Consider the following 26504-nt stretch of genomic DNA (forward strand, 5'->3'; position numbering starts at 1 on the left):
TGAAAATCACAGAATACAGAACATGCTGCGATTTTCATGCAACGCAAAAGTGATGCATGAAAACCACCCCTCATGTACACAGCCCCATTTAAGGGTACTTTCACACTTGCGTTAAAGTTTTCCAGTATAGAGTTCCGTCACAGGGGCTCAATACCGGAAACAAACGCTTCAGTTTTTTCCTAATGCATTCTGAATAGAGAGTAATCCATTAAGTATGCATCAGGATGTCTTCAGTTCAGTCCCTCTTACGGTATTTGGCCGGAGAAAATACTGCAGCCAAAAGTCTGGAACACTTGCTGGAATACCGTATTAATGCCGGATCCGGTACTAAGTGTTCCGGAAAACCGGATCCGGTTTCCCGATCTGCGCAGACCTTTAAAAATGAGAAAAATACCGGATCCGTTTTTCTGGTGTTTCAATGCATTTGTCAGCCAGATCCGCATCCGGAAACAAATGCTATCCGTTTGCATATGGATTTCCGGATCCGGCAGGCAGTTCCGGCATCGGAACTGCCTGCCGTAATCTAACAATGCAAGTGTGAAAGTACTCTAAAAGAATGGGTCCGGATTCCGTGCGGGCGCAATGCTTTTGCATTACGCATTGCACCTGCGCGGAATTCTCGCTCGTGTGAAAGGGGCCTAACCCTAACGTGCAGTTCTGTGAAAAGAGCAGCTCCTCTGAAATCACCCAAAATGTACAACCCTCAGCTGGGGACAGATTGCAGACCTGACACTGACACAACTCTGCTGCACGCACATTACACACAGGCCCCAGCTGTGACACATACTCTACATCCTCCGCTTCTACAAGCACATCTGCTGCATGCATACAACCATACGTCTCACATACACAGCTCTACTGCATACAGGTGCCAGACACGGCTTCATGCACTACACACCCACGTGTGCACAGGCGCATGCATATACAGACCACACAGCTCTGCTGCATGCATATGACCATAGGTCTCACATACACAGCTCTACTGCATACAGGTGCCAGACACGGCTTCATGCACTACACCAGGGATCAGCAACCTTCGGCACTCCAGCTGCTGTGAAACTACAACTCCCAGCATGCAAACATGGTTGGCTGTTCTGACAACTCCCATAGAAGTGAATAGAGCATTCTGGGAGTTGTAGTTCCAGAACATCTGGAGTGCAGGAGGTTGCTGATCCCCGCACTACACCCACGTGTGCACATGCGCATGCAGACCACACAGCTCTGCTGCATACAACCATAGGTCTTTACACCACACAGCTCTACTGCATACAGGTCCCAGACACCGCATCATGCACTACAGCCGCAGCTCTGCAGTAAACATACAGCGCCGCCTACTGCACTCCCCCTGAACTGTCCTCCCGCGCAGACGCGTTAGACTCCTCCCACACGTGACCGATCACGTGCTGTTGACGTCACCGAAGGTCCTTTAGCCTGCTAGTTGTAGCAGGAGACGGAGCTGTTCGTACTGGTCGTGTGGTAAGTGAGAGGAGAGGTAGAGCAGGCCTGCTCCCATGTGATAGCCTGTATATTCTATACATCCAGCACTGAGCTGTGCACAGCAGAGGTCTGGGAGGAAAGTTCTACATTACTGGTGTCTCCCTCCAGAAGTCTAGCTGCTCAAAGCAATATTGGCCGCTCTACTACATTGCAGTATAAGGCGGTGTTCACATCACGTTTTACACATACAACATATATGTTACACGCATGCTGTACAGTGGCCTCCGTCACCATAGACTTCTGTTGTGAAAAAAGTGTAAATGAAGGTATAGCTATATTAATATAGATGTTTTTTCCGTTGCCGGTGTACCGCACTTTTCTATCCCCCCCCCCCCCCCCCCCCCCCCCAACCTATATGTTAAACCTAGGAGAAAAACCTGCTGTGAACGGTCTGTGATGTGGTCAAGTGGCATGCACGTCCGCAGCATCTGGTTCAGACCGGGGCGAGGTGGCGACAGCCCGATCATCATCCTAGAAAACCACTGTGAACGGTCTAGAAAAAGCCATTGATGATTTCCGCAGATTCCCATTGAAGAGAGTGACGTGCACACCCCGAAATCCATGCAGTGTTCGCCTGTGTTAACAGCGCCATCAGATTTCTCCCTGTGCTTGCTCGCCTAAGTGCACTAAGGGTACTTCCACATTAGCGTTTTTCTTTTCCGGCATAGAGTTCCGTCACAGGGGCTCAATGCCGGAAAAGAACTGATCAGGTATATCCCCATGCATTCTGAATGGAGAGCAATCCGTTCAGGATGCATCAGGATGTCTTCAGTTCAGTCATTTTGACTGATCAGGCAAAAGATAAAACCGAAGCATGCTACGGTTTTGTCTCCGGCGAAAAAAAACTGAAGACATGCCTGAATGCATGACAAGCGGAGAGACGGATCCGTTCTTGCAATGCATTTGTGAGACGGATCCGCATCCGGATGCTGCTCACAAATGCTTTCAGTCACATCCAGATCAGCGGATCCGGCGGGCAGTTCCGGCAAATAAACTGCCGGCCGGATCACACTGCCGCAAGTGTGAAAATAGCCTAATGCGTGACAACTATCTTCTGCGCCTTGCGGGTCTATAGTGCTGTCATACAGGCTCCATCAGGTGATACCGTCCCCTAGGAGCAATGCTTCCATGTACCACCATTCTATGGAGCGTACCGCTATAGGACGGATACATGGCTGGCGTTTCTGGGATCGGCTGTGACTTGCTGCTGAAACCACCCCATGGAGCAGATTTTCAATCACACAAAAGATGCATGTGACTATAGTCTCAGCTAAGGGCACATTCACACGACATGGACATTAAAAAACACAAACTATCACTTTTTCACGGCAGTTTTGCATTTGTTTATACATTTCTAACGTCCGTTTTGAATGCCTATTAGACGGGTGCACTTCTGTCTTGATTTCAGTGGGGTCTGTCTGGCTGTTTTTTTTATCAGCTCAGACTATGTATCGTGCCCGTTTTCAGAGTTCAGAGTCCATATGCCAGATCCTGATATGTTTTTATATCTGCTTGCCAATGACTTCTGTATGTTTGTCCATTGTCTTTTAGGATGTTCTCCAAGCATCTGTAAGGGTTTCCCTTTTGACCGGAGGAATGGCCGCCCACGCGTTGGGTTCTCGACCTCGCACTGGAGACGTTTTGCAGGGCCCTGGCGAGGCTAGTGACTTCAGTTCTCTGCTCCTGTCCCGGCCTGTTCTTGAGGGCCTAGAGGCAGCTGGCTTTACCAAACCCTCTCCAATACAGAGCAAGGCTATACCGCTTGGAAGGTGCGGTTTAGGTGAGTGAAAGATGGAAAACAGCCTAGTTAAAGGGGTTATCCAGGATAAGGAGATCCATCTGTGCTCCGAATGCACGAGCACAGGATGTCCACTGGTGCACGCAAGTTCTCATCTGCATCAGGAATGCCGCTACTGATTTTCACAAGACTTAATTAAGTTATTTTAATTAGTGGGATCAACCCTACACGGCACTATGCCTGTTCAATAGGGTTGAGCCTGCTGACAGGTGCTCTTTAATGTAAGGCTAGGTTAGCAGTCTAAGCAGATTAGACAGAATACCTCCGCACGCAGCTCTCTTCCCATCAATATGACAGAAACCTTGATGGAACCCATTGTAATTCCACGAGGTTTGTGGGTACTGCTGGTATCTGTTCTACCATGGATTCTGCAGAGCCCTCTGGCTTTCATCATCCACTAGCGCCATTGTGGTAGTGTGAACTAAGCCTTAGCTAATAAAATCAGCTTTTTGTATCAGCGCCAGCTGGGCATGTCTCACTGCACCCAGCTGATGGAGCATGACAGTGGGGGGGGAGGCACTTAGACTGGGACGTGAGGGGCAGGAGACTCAAGGCCGTAGGCCAAGTTACTCAAACAAACGGGAAATTTGAGAGAGAGACCAGTAAACCAGACCAGTCCAGCGACATACACTACTCACAAAAAGTTAGGGATATTTGGGTTTCGGGTGAATTTTATGGAAACCAGAAAAAGTCCACACTACAGTGATATTATATCATGAAAGTAGGGCCTTTAAGTAGAAGCATGCAATGGTGATTTCCTCATCTCACGCAATGTATTGAAACAAAAGTGGTGCGTATACCCCCACAAAAATGTCAGTCTCTTGTCATGTGCCTTTAGCATCAATTACAGCTTGACAACGACGTCTCATGACGTTCAGAAGTCGACTTATTGTCTGCTCAGGCCTTGCATCCAGGGCTGCAGCTATCAACTATTTTTGTAATTGAGTATTTTATCGATTAATCGAGTACTCTAATAACAAAAAACTAAAAAACTGTCAGGAGGACAGTGCAGCGCAGTACGGGCCGGCGGGAGACCACGGAGTGGTGAGTAATAGTAAGCCCTTCACTCCCACTCCATGGTCACATGACAAACGAATCCTCGGTGCAAAAAATTTGCATCGATTATTTTTTTGTGTCGAATTACTCGATTCAATCGAGTAATCGTTTCAGCCCTAATGGCATCCCTCTCTTCTTGAAGGACAGCCCTCAGGTCATTGAGGTTCTGGGGTACAGAGTTACCAGCCTCTACATGGCAATTCAGCTGATCCCATAGGCTTTCAGTGGGATTCAGGTCTGGAGAGAGTGCAGTCCACTCCTCTTGAGGTACCCCAGTCTCCAGCTGCCCTTCCCTAGTGATGCGACCTCGATGAGCTGCCACATTGTCGTCCATGAAGATGAAATTAGGCCAGTGTAGTTCATGCAGAGGCACAGTGACTGGATTACTGATGTTATTCAAGTAGTATGGGCTTGGTACTGTACCATTCACAAAGTGTAGGGCAGTTCTGTATTGACCAGACACACCTGCCCACACTGTAACACCGCCACCACCAAAGGTTCACCAGTGGCTGATGCATAGCGCTCTCCTTGACTTCTCCAACATCGTTGGCGGCCATCATTTCTGCTTAGCGTGAATCGACTTTCCTCATCGAACAGCACTGAGGCCCACTGGTCCCTCGTTTGAAGAAAAACCCCACCGAGCTTTGGAGAAAAAAATTGTGGCAGAGGTACACTTAAATATTATTTTTTTCCCTTAATTTTAGATTTAATCGTTCAGGCTAAATCCGGCACTGGAAAAACTTGTGTCTTCTCCACCGTGGCATTAGATTCTTTGATTCTGGAAAATATTGCAACCCAGGTATCCTGAATGTTTCCCTATTGTCGCCCTGCGCTGCTTCCCGTCATATTAGTATAACTTTAACAGTTTTTTTTTTTTTTTTCTTTTAGATTTTGGTCTTGGCTCCAACAAGAGAAATTGCAGTTCAAATCCATTCAGTTATTATATCTATAGGGATTTGCTTGGAAGGGTTGGAGTGCCATGTTTTCATAGGAGGGACTCCGCTGCCACAAGACAAAGTTCGGCTGAAGAAGTGTCACATAGCTGTGGGCTCGCCTGGTAATCAAAATTTCGAGTGTACTAGGAAGTAGTTCTGTGTTTCTTTACCCACACCAAATATCTCATGCAGTTTGAGCTGAGATACTGCGTGTATAGTCAAGATTCAATATAACATGTAATGTAGTCATTTCCATCCCTTCCCTGTCTAGGATTTGGAATCCAGCGGGCGGTCCTGCTCAGGGACTGCCAGCCTTCCCTGTACGACTGTATATAGGACCGCCCACTGGACTCCTATGCCCAGTACACTTGTCACAATACCAGAATTTTGAGTTCGATTTCAATCAGTAGAAAAATACTGCAATACTCAATTCCAATTCGATACCACGCCCCAAAAAAAAAAAAACAGGACAACATGTGATTGTGTATTTTTTATTTTTTGCAAAGTATCAGTTGCCCATTATGTGAGGAGGTACTTGATGAGGTCACTTACTATTTGACTAATGGATAAAACCATGTGCCTCACATTAATAGTAACCTCATCAGTACACTATGGGGGACATTTATTATGAATTATACGCCACAGAGTATTAATGGAGCACATTTTGTCGCAATGGCTTTTTGTCATCTGCTACTTTTTGCCACTTAAGCCACTTTTGTCGAGTGCTGAGAAAAGTGGACGGGGAAGAGGGCGGGCAGGTCCTTCTCATTTATCATTTTCCACGCCAGTTTGTGGAGTGGTAAATTACTTAAATGTATGCCAACAAGGGAGCTGACATAGATTTTAGTATGTCGGACGGCCTTCTGGAGGAATCGCCAAAGTTACGCAGAGGCCTGCGCTTCCACATAACTTTTTGGCGCATCCATCAGCAGTGCAGCGGTACTAAGACCGGCGTCTAAATCGATGGTCTTAGTAAATGTCCACCTACTGTATATGCTATACTTATACAATGTTTATACTAGGCACTCTGAACAGCACTAGGCACACTGACAGCTATATGCTTCTCCTACTGCACTAGGCACGCTGACAGCTATATGCTTCTCCTACTGCACTAGGCACGCTGACAGCTATATGCTTCTCTTACTGCACTAGGCACGCTGACAGCTATATGCTTATACTACAGCACTAGGCACGCTGACAGCTATATGCTTCTCCTACTGCACTAGGCATACTGACAGCTATATGCTTCTCCTACTGCACTAGGCACGCTGACAGCTATATGCTTATACTACTGCACTAGGCACGCTGACAGCTATATGCTTCTCCTACTGCACTAGGCACGCTGACAGCTATATGCTTCTCCTACTGCACTAGGCACGCTGACAGCTATATGCTTCTCCTACTGCACTAGGCACGCTGACAGCTATATGCTTATACTACGGCACTAGGCACGCTGACAGCTATATGCTTCTCCTACGGCACTAGGCACGCTGACAGCTATATGCTTATACTACTGCACTAGGCACGCTGACAGCTATATGCTTCTCCTACTGCACTAGGCACGCTGACAGCTATATGCTTCTCCTACGGCACTAGGCACGCTGACAGCTATATGCTTCTCCTACTGCACTAGGCACGCTGACAGCTATATGCTTCTCCTACTGCACTAGGCACGCTGACAGCTATATGCTTCTACTACTGCACTAGGCACGCTGACAGCTATATGCTTCTCCTACTGCACTAGGCACGCTGACAGCTATATGCTTCTCCTACTGCACTAGGCACGCTGACAGCTATATGCTTCTCCTACTGCACTAGGCACGCTGACAGCTATATGCTTATACTACAGCACTAGGCACGCTGACAGCTATATGCTTCTCCTACTGCACTAGGCACGCTGACAGCTATATGCTTCTCCTACTGCACTAGGCACGCTGACAGCTATATGCTTCTCCTACTGCACTAGGCACGCTGACAGCTATATGCTTCTCCTACTGCACTAGGCACGCTGACAGCTATATGCTTCTACTACTGCACTAGGCACGCTGACAGCTATATGCTTCTCCTACAGCACTAGGCACGCTGACAGCTATATGCTTCTACTACTGCACTAGGCACGCTGACAGCTATATGCTTCTCCTACTGCACTAGGCACGCTGACAGCTATATGCTTCTCCTACTGCACTAGGCACGCTGACAGCTATATGCTTCTCCTACTGCACTAGGCACGCTGACAGCTATATGCTTCTACTACTGCACTAGGCACGCTGACAGCTATATGCTTCTACTACTGCACTAGGCACGCTGACAGCTATATGCTTCTCCTACTGCACTAGGCACGCTGACAGCTATATGCTTCTCCTACTGCACTAGGCACGCTGACAGCTATATGCTTCTCCTACTGCACTAGGCACGCTGACAGCTATATGCTTCTCCTACTGCACTAGGCACGCTGACAGCTATATGCTTCTCCTACTGCACTAGGCACGCTGACAGCTATATGCTTCTCCTACTGCACTAGGCACGCTGACAGCTATATGCTTCTCCTACTGCACTAGGCACGCTGACAGCTATATGCTTCTCCTACTGCACTAGGCACGCTGACAGCTATATGCTTCTACTACTGCACTAGGCACGCTGACAGCTATATGCTTCTCCTACTGCACTAGGCACGCTGACAGCTATATGCTTCTCCTACTGCACTAAGCACGCTGACAGCTATATGCTTATGCTACTGGACTAGGTACAATGGGACATAGCACTGAACCATTGCAGCAGTCCCTTCATTTGTAGAGTCCAAGAGGTCAGACCCCCTCTGATCATGAAGCGCTATCTCTTTTTGAGACGAGAATAACCCTTTAAGATGCTTTTCCACAGAGCATTGTTGGATTTTGCTGCACTGCACCTTGCCCGCTGTTCTTCCAGTCGTAGTACAAATGCTCGCTGTTCAGTCCCATTCCTTTGTAAGTGCTGGCATTCGGAGCTTCTGGAGTCTGTTCACTGATGGCTGGAGTCCATTCCTGGCTGAAGTCACTATCTGCTTTTAATTATGTGTAAAAATAAACTCTGGCTTATATTGCCAGTCTGGGCTTCCGTGAACGTTTCAGTATTTTATTTTTTCCCCGTTGCAGGCCGAATAAAGCAATTAATAGAAATTGGCTATCTCAACACATCCAGCATTCGTCTATTTATCCTTGATGAAGCAGACAAACTACTAGAAGAAGGAAGCTTCCAGGAGCAGATTAAGTAAGAAACTGTGACTGTAATTGGCCTTCTCAGCGATGCACAAAAACAGCAGTTCCTGAAGCTTCATATTTTCCTTTTGTCCCATTCTGTGTATTTATGGCAGTATTCCTATCTTGGACAGATACGGCATATCCACCGACAGTGCCATACATTTCTGATAGCTACTGGTCCCTACTAGTGTTGAGCGAACTTGTGTTTTAAGTTCAGCGTCTAGGGTTCGTGTTATCGAAGAATCGCGTTATGTATTCCGCTACCACGGACCATAACGGAATTTAGAATCCATACCAGGATTCTTTGATAACCTGAACCTGAACTTTAGATGCCAAACTTAAAAAAATAAAAAAGTTTGCTCAACACTAGTCCCTACTGATCCTGTCTCCATTGACTTCTTTAGGAGTTAGCTGAGCCTCATGGGCTGTTTTCGTGACTCCAGTAGAAGTAAATGGAGACCTCTTCATTCATTATCTGCCCGGATGCTACGTCCAGAGGCCCCTTTATCACGCAGGACAGGGTCCTCTTTTATAAATGCCTAAAATTGGATTAACCCTATAATTATATTGTATACTATGCTGTACATTTATTTATAAATGCAATATGAGAGAAGGAATTATATCCCAATGTCTGTGCCCCCCCCATTTCTCACATATCTGCAACTGCTGCCCTTCTGCTCAAGGGGGGAGATTTATCAAACTGGTGTAAAGTAGAACTGGCTTAGTTGCCCATAGCAACCAATCAGATTCCACCTGTCATTTTCCAAAGGAGCTGTGAAAAATGAAAGGTGGAATCTGATTGGTTGCTATGGGCAACTAAGCCAATACTTTACACCAGTTTGGTAAATGACCCCAAGGAGTCTGTGTGTTTCAGTAAGAAATAATATGCCTGAAATGGCTATATATATATACACTGCTCAAAAAAATAAAGGGAACACAAAATAACACATCCTAGATCTGAATTAATTAAATATTCTTCTGAAATACTTTGTTCTTTACATAGTTGAATGTGCTGACAACAAAATCACACCAAAAAAAAAAATGGAAATCAAATTTTTTAACCCATGGAGGTCTGGATTTGGAGTCACCCTCAAAATTAAAGTGGAAAAACACACTACAGGCTGATCCAACTTTGATGTAATGTCCTTGAAACAAGTCAAAATGAGGCTCAGTAGTTTGTGTGGCCTCCACGTGCCTGTATGACCTCCCTACAACGCCTGTGCATGCTCCTGATGAGGTGGCGGACGGTCTCCTGAGGGATCTCCTCCCAGACCTGGACTAAAGCATCTGCCAACTCCTGGACAGTCTGTGGTGCAACGTGACGTTGGTGGATAGAGCGAGACGTGATGTCCCAGATGTGCTCAATTGGATTCAGGTCTGGGGAATGGGCGGGCCAGTCCATAGCATCAATGCCTTCGTCTTGCAGGAACTGCTGACACACTCCAGCCACATGAGGTCTAGCATTGTCTTGCATTAGGAGGAACCCAGGGCCAACCGCACCAGCATATGGTCTCACAAGGGGTCTGAGGATCTCATCTCGGTACCTAATGGCAGTCAGGCTACCTCTGGCGAGCACATGGAGGGCTGTGCGGCCCTCCAAAGAAATGCCACCCCACACCATTACTGACCCAATGCCAAACCGGTCATGCTGGGGGATGTTGCAGGCAGCAGAACGTTCTCCACGGCATCTCCAGACTCTGTCACGTCTGTCACATGTGCTCAGTGTGAACCTGCTTTCATCTGTGAAGAGCACAGGGCGCCAGTGGCGAATTTGCCAATCTTTGTGTTTTCTGGCAAATGCAAAACGTCCTGCACGGTGTTGGGCTGTAAGCACAACCCCCACATGTGGACATCGGGCCCTCATATCGCCCTCATGGAGTCTGTTTCTGACCGTTTGAGCAGACACATGCACATTTGTGGCCTGCTGGAGGTCATTTTGCAGGCCTCTGGCAGTGCTCCTCCTGTTCCTCCTTGCACAAAGGCGGAGGTAGCGGTCCTGCTGCTGGGTTGTTGCCCTCCTACGGCCTCCTCCATGTCTCCTGATGTACTGGCCTGTCTCCTGGTAGCGCCTTCATGCTCTGGACACTACGCTGACAGACACAGCAAACCTTCTTGCCACAGCTCGCATTGATGTGCCATCCTGGATAAGCTGCACTACCTGAGCCACTTGTGTGGGTTGTAGACTCCGTCTCATGCTACCACTAGAGTGAAAGCACCGCCAGCATTCAAAAGTGACCAAAACATCAGCCAGGAAGCATAGGAACTGAGAAGTGGTCAGGTCACCACCTGCAGAACCACTCCTTTATTGGGGGTGTCTTGCTAATTGCCTATAATTTCCACCTGTTGTCTATCCAATTTGCACAACAGCATGTGAAATTGATTGTCACTCAGTGTTGCTTCCTAAGTGGACAGTTTGATTTCACAGAAGTGTGATTGACTTGGAGTTACATTGTGTTGTTTAAGTGTTCCCTTTATTTTTTTGAGCAGTGTATATCTATTGGTATGAATGGCTCTGCACCAGGCAGATCAGGATGCAAAGGTGGCAACCACGGACATAAGATGGACAATTTACATTTCTCTGCACACTGTATATGTTATTCCTGTCTTATAAAGTGAAGACTTACCTGTACAATATGCGATCGCTTTATGATCAGTGGGGGGTCTGAGTGCCGTTGTAGCAAATTTGGAATTATAACTCTAGGCCTTATAACTTCTGTTTTCTACTGTGCAGACTCCACATACAGCATTTGGCTTCTGCGCAGTAGTGTCCCATCCTCGCCTTGAGAATCGAGTGTGCACACTATCATTGTCTGCTCAAGTGGCCGTGCTTTATTCTCAAAGCAGCTTCCAGGCCGGGACACCGGAGACATGATTGGTTTCCACTGAGTAGGCGCTGGATGTGGAGTCTGCACAGTAGAAAAGGGGAGCATGCACAGCCCAGAGGACTGGGTTTGCAAATTAAGCCGTTTTTTATTACATCATTTAGACATTGTATACAGGAGCTGCTGCCCCCTCCTAAACCGGTAGGGCAGACAATTACAGAAGATAACAGGACCAAGGGTAGGAAACCAATGACCTTTAATTATTACAGAGTGGTCATCCCCTTTTAAAGGGATTGTCTCATCTCAGACAATGGGGGCATATCACTAGGATATGCCCTCCATTGTCTTATAGGTGCGGTTTCCACTGCTGGGACCCCCACCTATATTGAGAACGGTGGTGAATGGAGGACTCCAGTCCGGCCACCGTCAAGCGTTCTCCCCATAGAAGTGAATGGGAGCGCACCTCGCATGACCGGCCACCGCTCACATTCACTTCTTCTTTTAGCCCGACAGAAATGGCCAAGCCAGCACTCGGCTATTTTCAGCGGCTCCATAGAAAATGAATGCAGATTGGCTGCGCATGCACAGTGCGCACTCCATCACTTTCAGGGCTCCGTTCTCGATATAGGTGGGACCTGCACCTATCAGACAATGGGGGCATATCCTAGCGATTCCCCCCCCCCCCATTGTCTGAGATGAGACAACCCCGTTAACTAGGATAATGCAGAAATCCTTCAGAATGACAAACTGTTAGGTGAGATTTTCTTCTGTGTACAGAATTTTTCTCACTAATATTTTTTTCGTCATCAGCTGGATTTACTCCTCTCTTCCCGCCAACAAGCAAATGTTAGCCGTTTCAGCCACATACCCAGAATCCCTAGCTAAAGCACTGACAAAGTATATGAGGGAGCCAACCTTTGTCAGGTTGAATGTAACTGACCCCAGCCTTATAGGTACGTATAATCTGATAAAGAAACTCCAGTAATACCATTAACGTACTGGACTTGACATCTTGTCTTTGTGTGCTTCACTAGGGTTAAAGCAGTATTACAAGGTGGTGAATTCTCATCCTCTTCCACACAAAACTTTTGAAGAGAAGGTTCAGCACTTGCTTGAATTGTTCTGTCGAGTTCCGTTCAACCAAGCCTTGGTATTTTCTAACTTACATAGCAGGTAAACGCCTAGGGAATTTATCATGAGGGGAAAATGTGAAGTCAGTCTTCGTGGGAGTACTGTATTCCACATTTATCAGATGTCTCATGTTACTTGATAAGTGTCTTACCCTTAAACCTAACACTTTTGTCTAGAGAAGCTCCTCCAGTTATCCTACTCCACCCTCCTCCTGGAGTGAGATTCCGACTTAAAAAATAAAAATAAAAGTCTCAATGATAAATCTGGAGTGAAGTTCATTAACATAGCTAACCACACTCACTTTTCCAACCACAATACAAAACTGGAGTGGTTGAAAAAAAAAGCAAAAATTCGCAAAACTTTGCGCAAGCGAGTGCAAAAAAGCTGCAAAATTTTGCTCGATCACTTGCAAAAGTTTTTTTTCTTTTTTCTTTTATTTTATATGCCACAATTCTGGAGTGAAGGTATGATAAAACAGGTGTCACGGTACCTTCTGGGACAGAGGTTAGAAGATCGTAGGGACTGACTGCACGTGAGGTTAACTGACAGTCTCCTGATTCTCAGTGTTGTGGTTTGGTAATGACCATACCTCTTGCCAGGTGCAGCCCGTGGTCATTACTGCATCCCCTACTTAGTTTGGTCTCACACTTCATACCATGCGGTTGATATTCTCTGCTTGGATTTGGAGGAGTTGGTGTGTGGACCTTACCTGTGTTCCTGCTTATCCATTTTCTATAAGTTAAGTTGTACTGCTCTTTGTATTTGGTTGTTCCCCTGTGCTTGTTGTTACTAGTCCTCAGGGAGACGCTGGTTCGTTCACCTGGGAAGGAACCAGTAGTCTCATTCCCTGCCACTACCTAGGGCATTTCAGGGCTCCTAGGGTCTAGGTTCCGGCGTATGTATTTTCCCACCTTCATGGTCTATACATGCTGACAGAAATTAGGTTTAGGGGCTTCCTAGGAGCTCCTAGTTCTGTGTCCCTCCCCTCCCCTGTATTTGTGACAGCAGCGCCATAGTCTCCGGTTGCTGACACCAACTGCTTATTTCATGATAAACCTGTTCATTTAACCATAGTAAAGGAGCAGGGAGGTCGATAATAATCTCCAGTATTGTAATTATTCCATAGTGCCTTCTTCTGACTACCTAGTGAATAGTTTTTCAATAGTTATTCTGCAGTATCATGATACTGTACATTTTACCAGTTTTGCAGGCGTAGATACTACAGTAAGTGGGTGCTAATACCAGAGGTCATTGTGTTGTCGGCTGTTAGTCTAGAGAAGCACTGGTGGCCATGTACACTGACCAAAAATATAAACGCAACACTTTCAGTTTTGCTCCCATTTTGCATGAGCTGAACTCAAAGATCTGAAACATTTTCTACATACAAAAAAGACCCATTACTCTCAAATATTATTCACAAATCTGTCTTAATCTGTGTTAGTGAGCACTTCTCCTTTGCCGAGATAATCCATCCCACCTCAGAGGTGTGGCATATCAAGGTGCTGATTAGACAGCATGAATATTGCACAGGTGTGCGTTAGACTGCCCACAATAAAAAGGCCACTCTGAAATGTGCAGTTTGATCACACAGCACAATGCCACAGATGTTGCAACGTTTGAGGGAGCGTGCAATTGGTATGCTGACTGCAGGGATGTCTACCAGAGCTGTTGCCCGTGCAATGGATGTTCATTTCTCTACCATAAGCCGTCTCCAAAGGCTTTTCAGAGAATTTGGCAGTACATCCAACCGGCCTCACAACCGCAGACCACGTGTAACCACACCAGCCCAGCACCTTCACATCCAGCATGATCGTCTGAGACAAGTCACCCAGACTGCTGCAGCAACAATCTCAGGGAAGCTCATCTGCTCTGGACCTGACTGCAGTTCGTCGTCGTAACTGACTTGAGTGGGAAAATGCTCACATTCTATGGCGTCTGGCACGTTGGAGGCGCGTTCGGTTCACGGATGAGTCCTGGTTTTCACTACTCAGGGCAGAGCGATTTGCTGACGTCAATGTTGTGTATCTGGTGGCAGTGGGGTTATGGTATGGGCAAGCGAATGTTACGGACAACGAACACAGGTGCATTTTATTGATGGCATTCATTTTGAATGCACAGAGATACCGTGACGAGATCCTGAGGCCCATTGTTGTGCCATTCATCCACGACCATCACCTCATGTTGCAGAATCTGTACACAATTCCTGGAAGCTAAAAACATCCCAGTTCTTGCATGGGCAGCATACTCACCGGACATGTCAGCCATTGAGCATGTTTGGGATGCTATGGATCGGCGTATACGACAGCGTGTTCCAGTTCCTGTCAATATTCAGAAACTACACACAGCTATTGAAGAGGAGTGGACCAACATTCCACAGGCCACAATCAACAACCTGATCAACTCTATGTGACGGAGATGTGTTGCACTGCATGAGGCAAATTGTGGCCACACCAGATACTGACTGGTTTTCTGACCCCCCCCCCCCCCCCCCCCACATTTCAGAGTGGGCTTTTATTGTGGGCAGTAAAGGCACACCTGTGCAATATTCATGCTGTCTAATCAGCACCTTGATATGCCACACCTGTGAGCTGGAATGGATTATCTTGGCAAAGGAGAAGTGCTCACTAACACAGATTTACACAGATTTGTGAACAATATTTGAGAGCAATGGGTCTTTTTTGTATGTAGAAAATGTTTCAGATCTTTGAGTTCAGCTCATTCAAAATGGGAGCAAAACCGAAAGTGTTGTGTTTATATTTTTGCTCAGTGTAAGTAGCCATCTGCATTATTTACCAGTATATTTTGTAGCGTGCTACATATTGACTTGTAACAATTTTATACATCTAGGGCTCAACACCTCTCTGATGTTCTCACAGCCAAAGGATTTCCAGCAGTGTGTATATCTGGTAAGCGTACATTTGGGGTGATTTCCCCCTGTCCACCCATCTATCTAAGGCTATTTAATTTGGGCAGGCTATAGCTGGCTCCCGTGTTCCCTGAGTTTGTTTGGAAGCCTAGGCTCAAGAAGGGGTGAGTCTGTTTAGCGTAGGGTCCCATCTTTGATGTCCCGCAATTTTGGCAGTAAACCTTCCCATATGTCCCGCCACTCATTGATAGCTGTAGTGGTTCCCTGGATAGCATGTCATATAATGCAAGGGACTGCACCCATACTACAGAAGCACAAGGAAGGGTTTACTGCCAATATTTTTAGGACACTTCACTTGTAAAGGAACACCCAGCTGACACATAGCATCATGGCACTTTTTTTTTTCTTAGTTATGCTTCTGCTATGCGCATTAGCATAGTTGCGTTTAAACTGGTTTCTACATCCCCTTTCTAGCACTGTCAGCAGTTAGGGGTGGTAAAAAGTTTTGACAGGTTCTCTTTAAGATTTATGTCTCATTGTAGGCAGTATGAACCAGAGCCAAAGACTTGATGCTATGGCCAAACTGAAGCAGTTTCATTGTCGTGTCCTGATTTCCACTGATCTGGTAAGTAGCTTGACTGGTGGACTGACTATTGCACAAGATAGAAAACAGAATGGGTAGAAACGCTCTTGAGTTGGGGTGTGTTCGCCCCTGCCATCTTTTCCATTCTTTTTTTTTGTCATCCTGTGGCACGTGACATCACGTAAAATCAGTTACCAGACAAACTCATGACTGGTTGATCTAGTCTTCGGTTGTGATGTAGCTTTTTTCCCCGGTGCATACACACATACTGTATTGTTAATCATACCCACCCTGTGCTTGCCAACTGCCAAATGATTTTATTTTACTGGGCTGTAGATGTGTTGCAAGCACTGGTCGTCCAAACCGTAACCATTGCTTTTTGTCTGCGTAAAATTTCTTTTATAACTTGCCTTGTAATAAATCCTTAAAGAAAGTCTGTCACCTACTCTGAGCGCTTTAGACTGCTCAGATTGTCTTTATAGAACGTTTACCCCCCGCATGAAAATAGTGCCACTTTTGTGTCCCACGTAGAGATCCAGTTTAATATCCATGTCTCTGACAGAAGTTCTCTAAAAGAAACACAACCATTCTTTAGTTTTGCTGCCGTTCCAATGCTGCTCCGGTCCATGCTGGTCTGCCGGTTCTGGCTCAACATACAGGAAATGGCTGAAAATGCCTGCTCAACCAGTCACAGGCTGACGCGGGTCACTGCTGCAGACACTCATTGACGGAGCAGCATTTTTAGTCTTTTCCTATGTTTCGAGCTGGGACCAGAGAATCGGCAGGGGATTGATGAATAGGGATGAGCGAATCTGCTTCGGAAATGTTTTTTTACAGTACAAATCAATCTCTGAAGTTATTATGCGAAGTCTTGCAAGACTTCGCCAAGTAACAACTTCGGCTCATCGGAGCCAATACATTCTAATACTGTACGGAGTGCTCGCTCCATACAGTATTGAAGCAATGTTTTATGCGAATCGACTTCGGATGTTTCATCCGAAGTCGATTCGCTTATCCCTATTGATGAGGTGTCTCATGATTGTTTATTTTCAACCCATCCTGGCCATTTTTACTACCCTCTTAAAATAATAATTTCATATTTTTCAGTTTTGTTTCGTTGTATAATGTGAATGTTTTCCATGTTTTCTCTTGCACATTAGACCTCACGTGGTATTGATGCTGAGAAAGTGAATTTGGTTGTAAATCTGGATGTACCATGTGACTGGGAGACATATATGCACCGAATCGGGAGAGCCGGCCGTTTTGGTAATCTGCTTATTAGCTGCTTTGCTGTCTTGTGGTTTTTATTTTCTGAGCTCATCAATATTCACTGTTAAGCCGGGCACAAGGGTGTGCCCAGCTGAGCTGATGATAGCTTTCACTTAGCAATTGATTGCTTGATTCTGGCAAAAAAGTACTTTTAATCCATGTGCAAATTAAGTTACATGCACCGATGGACGGGGCCTGAGCCACACCTTGCTCCTCGTGATTCCTTTATCTCCTTGATTGACAAGGTCAGAAGAGATGACTAGAAGGAAACCTGACCATGTCAATCAAGAAGGGGAAGGATTAAAGAGATTGTGCACCTATGCAGGGCTTTGACTATCCCTTCCTCCTTCAGCAGATCTGTGAAGGGAAGCATACTTACCTACATCCTGGCCACAGCTGCTCCGCTGGGACTTGATCTCATTATCCTCTGATCGCTTGTACCATAGACTCATATCCACGTCTGTCAACCCTTGCCTGAAGCATGACTTGGCACCTTAGGCCTCTTTCAGACGGGCGTTATGGGAACACCCGCGATTTTTCCGCGCGAGTGCAAAACATTGTAATGCGTTTTGCACTCGCGTGAGAAAAATCGCGCATGTTTGGTACCCAAACCCGAACTTCTTCACAGAAGTTCGGGCTTGGGATCAGTGTTCTGTAGATTGAATTATTTTCCCTTATAACATGGTTATAAGGGAAAATAATAGCATTCTGAATACAGAATGCATAGTAAAACATCGCTGGAGGGGTTAAAAAAAATGTAAAAAAAATTTAACTCACCTTAGTCCACTTGATCGCGTAGCCCGGCATCTCCTTCTGTCTTCATCTGATCTCTGTGCAGCAATAGGACCTGTGGTGACGTCATTCCAGTCATCACATGATCCATCACCATGGTAAAAGATCATGTGATGACCGAAGTGACGTCACCATCCTATTGCTGCACAGAGATCAGATGAAGCCAAAAGCAGATGCCGGGCTACGCGATCAAGTGGACTAAGGCGAGTTAAATTATTTTAAAAAAAAATTTAACCCCTCCAGCGCTGTTTTACTATGCATTCTGTATTCAGAATGCTATTATTTTCCCTTATAACCATGTTATAAGGGAAAATAATAATGATCGGGTCTCCATCCCGATCGTCTCCTAGCAACTGTGCGTGAAAATCGCACCACATCCGCACTTGCTTGCGGATGCTTGCGATTTTCACGCAACCCCATTCACTCCTATGGGGCCTGCGTTGCGTGAAAAATGCAGAATATAGAGCTTGCTACGATTTTCACGCAACGCACAAGTGATGCGTGAAAATCACCGCTCATGTGAACAGCCCCATAGAAATGAATGGGTCGGTATTCAGTGCGGGTGCAATACGTTCAACTCGCGCATCGCATCCGCACAGAATACTCGCCTGTGTGAAAGGGGCCTTACTGTGACAGGCCTGGGAATCTTCACAAGGCCCCAAGGTGTCATTGCAATGGATGGAGCCTCACGGGGGTTCTGATCAGAGGGGGCTTGCATACATACATACACTGCAGTTGTGTAGTTCTACACTAGTTATTATTGAATGGAAGCACGACCCTTAATATTACACATGGGGCTTCCCTTAATAAGTTCCATAGGAAAGGTTACCATGTAGTAATTATATATTCAGAGGTTATTGAGGGAAGATGTAAAAGTGTATAAATGCTAATGACTGAGGCTACTTTCACACTTGCGTTTTGGCTTTCCGTTTGTGAGATCCGTTCAGGGCTCTCACAAGCGGTCCAAAACGGTTCAGTTTGCATTCTAATGCGTTCTGAACGGAAAAGGATCCGCTCAGAATGCATCAGTTCAGTCTCCATTCCGCTTTGGAGACGGACGGTGTCCGTCTGATGAAACTGAGCCAAACGGATCACACACAATGTAAGTCAATGGGGACGGATCCGTTTTCACTGGCACAATAGAAAACTGATTCGTCTCCCCTTAACTTTCAATGGTGTTCAAGACAGATCCATCCTGGCTATGTTAAAGATAATACAAACGGATCCATTCTGAACGGATGCATGCGGTCGTACTATCTGAACGGATCCGTCCATGACTGATCCGCACAAAACGGGGGGGGGGGGGGGGGGGGGGGGGTGAAAGTAGCCTGAATTGTTGAACATCCATTCTGGTATTTTATTTGTACCTGCCCTCAGACTACTGCCCACCTCTAATTATCCTCTGCCTTACAAAGGGGAAGCATGACATTTCCACCATAGGCTCTCCTAGCACCTAATTCTAGATATACGTAATCTACAGTAGGTTCGTGAATGGAGTGTGTGATATACATTGCCCACTGACTGTATGGCAGCAAGGTGCCTTTAGCCACACAGTGGATGGTCATTGCACGAGGTGGGAGTTCCACTTTATTTTCTGGATGCATTGATATGTGTAAATGGTTTTGTGGTTTGCAGTTCAGTTTTCATTTATTTTTTTTTTACTTCTGATTGGTTCCAGTGTCAAGAAAAAGTATGAAAGCTTATCTAATTTTGCACCTATGCCGTCACAGGTACCTATGGACTTTCCGTCTCTTTCTGCTGCCGGGGAGAAGAAGAGAATTTGATGATGTCAATAGCTCAGAAGTGCAACCTTCAACTACTTCCTCTACCTGGTAAATGTGGTTGTCGGGCTGAATCTCTGCCAAATAGGCACTGAACAATAATCATTCAGATTGTGTCTTCATGAAACAAAAACTGCTGCTCCTGCTAAGAATACTAGATTGTGTCAGTGGGGCTGTCATGGACTGTGTAAGGCCGAATGCACACGGCCGTGAGCGGTACACGGCCTGGATTCCTGCTGAGAGCAGGAGCGCACGGCGTCATTGGTTGCTATGACGCCGTGCGCTTCATGCCGCCGCTGCACTACAGTAATACACTCGTATAGATCATAGGAGTGTATTACTGTAGTGCAGCGGCCTAAGGCTGCGTAGTATGAAGACAGGTACAATCTATTAGTCAAAATGGCACTAAAATGTAGAAAAAATTATGCTGTTTGGCTAGTAGGAACCGTGAAAGAATATACATAAAGCCCAAACTATTCATGTTTTTTTTTTTTTTTTTTTTTTTTGTTGGAGGGATACACTGGACTCATAACTACATGTTTGGCGTATCCTTTGGTTGCTCCTCTTAATCAAACAGCACAATATTATTTGGCTAATAGGAAAGTGGATATGTCCTCATACTATGCTCCTTCTGTATAGTGCAGCATAGTCTGATAACAGAGCTGTTTTAATGCAGTATACCATATTTTTTAATAATGGCACCACTGTGACAGTCTGTCACATTACAGGGTTTGTTAGTTTTATTACTTTTATAACTGGTCAATGACACATAAGAGTCTGCTTTCTACTTTTCATAGCGTGGCCCTTTCTAGTGAGCCCCCGTAGCATATGGTACCTAATCGAAGAATCATACTATCCTGCTTTCCATCGATCTTCTTTTCCTTAGTTTGGGCATGTGTCACTGCACAGTGAGGCCAGTCATTGACCGCAGTGGTGCATGTTACCCTATCCATGCCTTGGTCAGAAGTAAAAAAGCCTGGGACCAAAAAGGTTACCAAACGTAGCCAGGGCATTTGGACGGAGCGGTGGGAAGCAGGTGAGTATGATTCTTTCTTTAGGTGGCACATGTACTAATTAGAAAAGACTGTAATCTGGGTCAAGGTTTTATTGACCTTTACACTTCGCATCTTGTATGGCAGAGGATTTTATTCAATACTTTTCAGTCCCGTCAATAAAAGTGTAATCTTTCTGTACAGAGCCAATTCCAGATGGGCTAATGGACGAAGCTTGTGACTGGAACGTTGAGATCATGTCCATGAAGAACACATCTCAAACTGTCATGTCTGAAGTCAAAATGCATGAATCAAGCAAAATGCAAAATACAGGCATAAATGCCTTACCAGAATTAAGCAGCAAAAATACTAAAAGAACTCAACCGAAGCAAAAGAAAGTTGCCAAAAAGACTACAGAGAGAGAAAATCCACAGGAATGTCTGCACATGGAGACGTCTAGCTTGCCTAAGAAACCAGCTGATAACAGTAAACCTAAAAAGACAGAAGGCTTGGGGAAGGAGGGTAAAATCCAGCAGGGGCTGGATAATTCCCTTCCTAAAATCCCAAGTTTATCTTCTTTCAAACATCCCGTGGTGTGCACATCATCCTTTGCCGAGCTCGTCGAAGATTATGAACAGTTTATCAAGGAAGGCTTAGAGAAACACGTGGAAATCATCCGCGTTTACACAGGAGGTCACGCAGAGAGACTCTCTTCTGAAAACTCGATAGACATGTCTTCAGATGCTGTAAACACCCCAGAGCAATGTAACCTAAGTGTGGACTCCAGTGATGAAAGTTATAGCTCATCCAGCTCCTTATCGGATTGTGAGGACAGTAGTGAGGAATCCAGAGATTCGCAGGAGAAACCGAAGGCCGAGGAACGGTCAAGTTCCTGTCCAGATCTTCCTGCTGAAAGGACAGAAGGGGCTGCAATGTGCCCGGTGAATGTGGATGACTTTCCAGAACCTCCAGAAGACGTGCAGCAGGCAAGCCTGGTCAAAGCAAACTGTTCTGTTGGTAAAGGTGTAATTATCGATCATTCCAAAAAGGTTCGGAAACGGGGTAAAAAAGTAACCCAGCTGTCCAGAAGAGAACTGTGTACGGAAGCTCAGGATGACATGTACCAGCTGGACTATATGAATGCCAGGGCATATCCTTATGGTACCACGAGTTACGCTGACTACTGGCGATCATATTATCAAGCATGGCAGCACTACCATTCCACTGCCTCAAGCCCTTATTACAGAAACGTTTACAAATGCTCCAACTGGATGTCCGCCTACCACATGCACTCCTTGTACCTCCACGAGATGCTGAAGCCTTGATGCCTCCTAGCAGAAGCGCCTTCATCGCTCTCTACATTCAGTTTATTCTCCATCTGTCTCCAAAACGTTTGGTTGATTCTGCCGAAGACGGATCTTTATTTTACTTCTGGTTTATATCATAAGACCTGTGCATGGTTTGGAAAGATTATTAACCAATGGCCGAATCGTTTATTAACCCTTACCATTCCGTAGTGCAAATTTCAATCATAACTTTTACGTTCCAGTGCAGAACTGCCAGTCCTGTCGAGTGCCTTTATGAACGCCTAAAGGAAGACCAAACAACCAGAAAGTTTCTAAGAATTAAAGTGTACCTATCTGCCCTGGAGACTTGTGTGTTTTAGTAACATTTGTTATTCCTCCTAGAATTGTCAATTGTCACCTGGATGTTACCTTTCTCCTTTGTGAACATGTTTTGGTGACTGTGTAGAAACTTGTGCTCTGGTCAAGGAGAATTTTGATGCTTAGTTGTCTTATTCGTGAGACCTGAAAGGTCTTCTTTAAAGCAAACCTTTTGGGGGATTTCTGCTGCCCTGTCTGAGAGTAGTGTATGATAGAGGGAGAGAAGCCGAGATCTGTGATCTATAAGTTTTTATAAGATTTGGAAGAGGTTTTCTGAGTAAAAAGCAGAGTATATGTGAATACGTAGCGGAAACTGTTGATCTTCCACCCCGATTTACAGATGTATTAGGGCATCAGATAAGCGGTGTGGACAGAGTCATCGGGGGTCGCTGTCTCTCCTAGGAGTTCTGACAGGGAGTGCTATGCTCTTTACTCAGAAATCCTGCTCCAAGTCATATAACGCTATGGATCACGGAGCTCAGCATCTTTCTGGATAGGACCGCTTCACTGTAATCACATACATATTACATACACGATGGAAGCTGTCACAACCGGTGATGCTTGAGAAAAGGGATTCAGGACTAATCTAAAGGTATGTTACAAATGACGTGTCAGTCTGTCAAAGAGCTATCGAAAAGACCCGCAAATGTAGTGCCGGTGCTTTGTAACATACATTTAGTTTTAGTAAAGGCTCCATTAATCACAACGGTCAACCCCCCCCCCCCCCCATCTGGTGCAATTTTACCATGTACTTTCTATATCCATTCCTTGTGGTTTTGAAGTTCTCTGCTGACTGTCATTCATTCTAGGGGATAAGTACCTGTGTTGGGCACTTAGCTCGTCCAGTCCCTGTGTGATCATCACTTGACTGAGACTCCTCTTTATCTCCCGGAAGTAAGCAAGGTTCCCATTGGATGACTGCTGAGAGAGATTTTGATAACATTGAAAATTGTGTAATTTTCACTAATGAATAAGCCTTATTTGCTGAAATAAAAAAAAAATCACATTTAAGGCTTATGCACACTGTCCGCAAAACATGGATCCGCACCGTGTGCATGAGCCCTAAATGTGATTTTAATTTTTTATTTTAGCAATGCCTATCCTTGCCTGCAAAAGGGTCCATTCACACGTCCGCAACTGTTTTGCGGTCCGCAAATTGCATATCTGCAAAACACTGACACCAGCCATGTGCGTTTCGCATTTTGCGGACCGCACATGGCTGGCACTATGATAGAAATGCCTTTTCTTGTCCGTGGCTGCGGACAAGAATAGGACATGCTCTATTTATTTATATTTTTTTGCGGAAGTGCAAATGTGGACAGCACATGGTGGTGCTGTCCGCATCTTTTGCAGCCCCATTGAAAATGAATAGGTCCGCACCATTTAGGGTCCATTCACACGTCCGCATAACAGACAAGAATAGGATATGTTCTATGTTTTTGCAGAACGGACATACGGAATGCACATGGAGACATTTCCTTTTTTTTTTTTTTTGTGGCCCTTTTGAAATGAATGGTTCTGCCAAGAAAACAGAACGGACACAGACAAAAAATATGTTCCTGTGCATGAGCCCTTAACAGTACAGCAAACTTGGGTCGCACAGATTTTAGGTTTATTGACCCCCTGAGGTAACAAGGATTGCCTCGCCTTTTGATATCGATCTAATACTAGGCACAGAGATAATGTGCCTGGTCCTGTATATAGCTCCCATCTCATACTGTGGGAGTCGATTGCACCAAGTAGTTTCATCTGAGGCATCTTAAACGTTATGTTCACCTTTGCAACCAATTTTACATTTTTTTTTTTTTTTTTTAATGCAACTAAAATACGAAGTCAAGCTACTTTGAAAGTATCCTACCATTGTGTGTGTACATCTCCTGTACGGCTCCTATTCTGACCTACCGTACATGTCTCCCATGGTGACAGTCTACAGATTTGTATAGTCTTATCTTACAATGAAACCCCTTCCATCTCTCTCCCACTTCTTACTAATGCACATTTGGTAGGTATACAGATGGGGACCAATGGAAATATGACTATGGGCTCAGACTACACAGGGTTTGCTTGTAGTCTGTAACCATGGAGACAGCTGTAAACTCACAATCTTTTCAAGATTCTAAACAGAGCTGCTTAATTTTTTTCATATTTATTGGTGAAAAAAAGGAGAGTCCTGAAAGACCAAAGACAGTCTTTGAAAACAATCTAATCAGCTCCTGACCTACTGCTTATAGGTGCTCTTCGTCTATCCTGTTTAAAGGGACATACAGTTTTAAATTCTATTTCACTCTGGGCTGAAGCTGTACAGATTCCATAGCACTGCTTGTATTCAGAATTGCTTTTGTGACTGTTCTTCTATGATGTTGCACAATCAAATCGAATTGAATATTCAATTAGAAAGACCGAGTACATACTGCTAAATAAAGACCTGCACTGAAGTGTGAAGACTAAGGCCCCTTTCACGCGGGCGCAATGCCAGAGGTGAACGCATTGCACCAGCACTGAATCCGGACCTATTCACTTTAATAGGGCTGTTCAGATGAGCAGTGATTTTCACGCATCGCTTGTGCGTTGTGTGAAAATCGCAGCATGCTCTTTTCACGCAACGCAGGCCCCATAGAAATGAATGGGGCTGCGAGAAAATCGCAAGTATCCGCAAGCAAGTGCGGATGCACTGCGATTTTCACGCATGGTTGCTAGGAGATGATAGGGATGAGCAACCCGGACCCTATTAAAGTCTAATCACTGTATTTTTTTCCCCTTATAACATGGTTTTAAGGGAAAATAATAGCATTCTTAATACAGAATGTTTACTAAAATGTGGCTTTAGGGGTTTAAAAATAAAAATACTCACCTCATCCTCTTGTTTGCACAGCCGGCACCGTTGTCTTTCTTCTTTCAGGACCTTCAAAAGGACCTTTTGATGAAGTAATCGCGCTAACCAAGTGGTGAGCACGGTGATGTCAGCGCAGGTCCTGCTGAATGAAGATAGAAGGATCTTACGTCATCAAAGATCCTTTTGCAGGTCCTAAAAGAAGACCATGCCGGCTGCACGATCAAGTGGATGAGATGAGTTTTTTTTTTTTTTTTGTTTTTAACCCCTCAATCAACATTTTACTATGCATTCTGTATTAAGAATGCTATTATTTTCCCTGATAACCATGTTATCAGGGAAAATAATAAAATCTACAGAACACCTAACCCGAACTTCAGTGAAGAAGTCTGGGTGCCACATTCAGTTTTTTCACTGCAAAAACGGAACAACGCAATCACAGTCAAAACTGACTGAAATTGCGTGCGCACTCGCGCGGGTTTCCTGCAATGCACACGTGACCCGTCCTGAGCAAATCCGGGACATCCGTGTTTAAGAGGCCTAAGGCTGGCCATACGGTTTAGATGTTGGCCAAAGGCTCGTTTGTTAGACAGCTATGCCTTCCAACTAAAAGCACCGCCGCCCCTCCAGCCAACTGTGCAGGTGTCCTCAATAGGGAGAGGGAAGAAACTGCTGCCAGACAACGCAGCACCTTATCTCCCTTGAGAACAAACGGATGGGGTGCGTTGTAACCCAACAGGGTGAGCCCTTCCTTCTCCTGACATCTTCTGTTGGGCACGCAAATGATGGTTAGCCAGTTCTTCAGGAACTGTTTAACCTTCATTTAGCTACTGTTTGTGACTTGTACTTAACATTTTTGAAAAGTACAGCGGGCTTGTAATGGTCATTTTATGCTCTGGGTCAAAGTTAAAATTTTCTAGTGTATCTGAACATATACATGCCAACGATGTAAGCCTTCAATAAACCTGCTTTCCATGCTGTTAATGCAGTAATTGTTCCTTGTTCTTCTGCACAATCTTGGACTGACTAAAGTAAGGGCTCTATTAAGACAGGGCAGATATGCGCAAGCAACGATTTAGCAAGTCGTTTGCACAAAACAAGAGTCGATGAATATTACCATCTTTGCCCCTGCAGAATTTATACTGCTAATGACAGGCCTATTTCTGATTAGACGAGGGGCTTTGTCAACGACCATAGACTTTCAGTCAGGTAGATTTATCTGACCCACAGAAAATGAACGATATATCGCTTG

The 26504-nt window shown here is 45.3% G+C and overlaps 1 protein-coding gene across 1 annotated transcript; it reads left to right on the forward strand.

The window, feature by feature from the left end:
- Positions 1-1387: 1387 nt before the first annotated feature.
- DDX20 (DEAD-box helicase 20) lies at positions 1388-23072 on the forward strand. Its single transcript, XM_040423872.1, has 12 exons — positions 1388-1476; positions 3049-3277; positions 5056-5150; positions 5240-5408; positions 8418-8532; positions 12155-12297; positions 12379-12517; positions 15323-15381; positions 15884-15966; positions 17085-17190; positions 19716-19817; positions 20963-23072. The coding sequence occupies exons 2-12, from the start codon at positions 3094-3096 to the stop codon at positions 22081-22083; spliced, it is 2316 nt and encodes a 771-aa protein (XP_040279806.1). The 5' UTR covers positions 1388-1476; positions 3049-3093; the 3' UTR covers positions 22084-23072.
- Positions 23073-26504: the final 3432 nt, after the last annotated feature.

The sequence above is a fragment of the Bufo bufo genome, chromosome 3, assembly GCF_905171765.1.
Source record: "Bufo bufo chromosome 3, aBufBuf1.1, whole genome shotgun sequence".
NCBI lineage: Eukaryota > Metazoa > Chordata > Amphibia > Anura > Bufonidae > Bufo > Bufo bufo.

What these genes read in the sequence shown, in the direction of transcription:
- DDX20 (XM_040423872.1), top strand. Translation starts at nt 3,094, where the DNA reads ATGGCCGCCCACGCGTTGGGTTCTCGACCTCGCACTGGAGACGTTTTG. An exon ending in TCCTGATTTCCACTGATCTG is followed by an intron (nt 15,967 to 17,084) that starts GTAAGTAGCTTG and finishes CTTGCACATTAG; the next exon opens with ACCTCACGTGGTATTGATGC. An exon ending in CGGGAGAGCCGGCCGTTTTG is followed by an intron (nt 17,191 to 19,715) that starts GTAATCTGCTTA and finishes ATGCCGTCACAG; the next exon opens with GTACCTATGGACTTTCCGTC.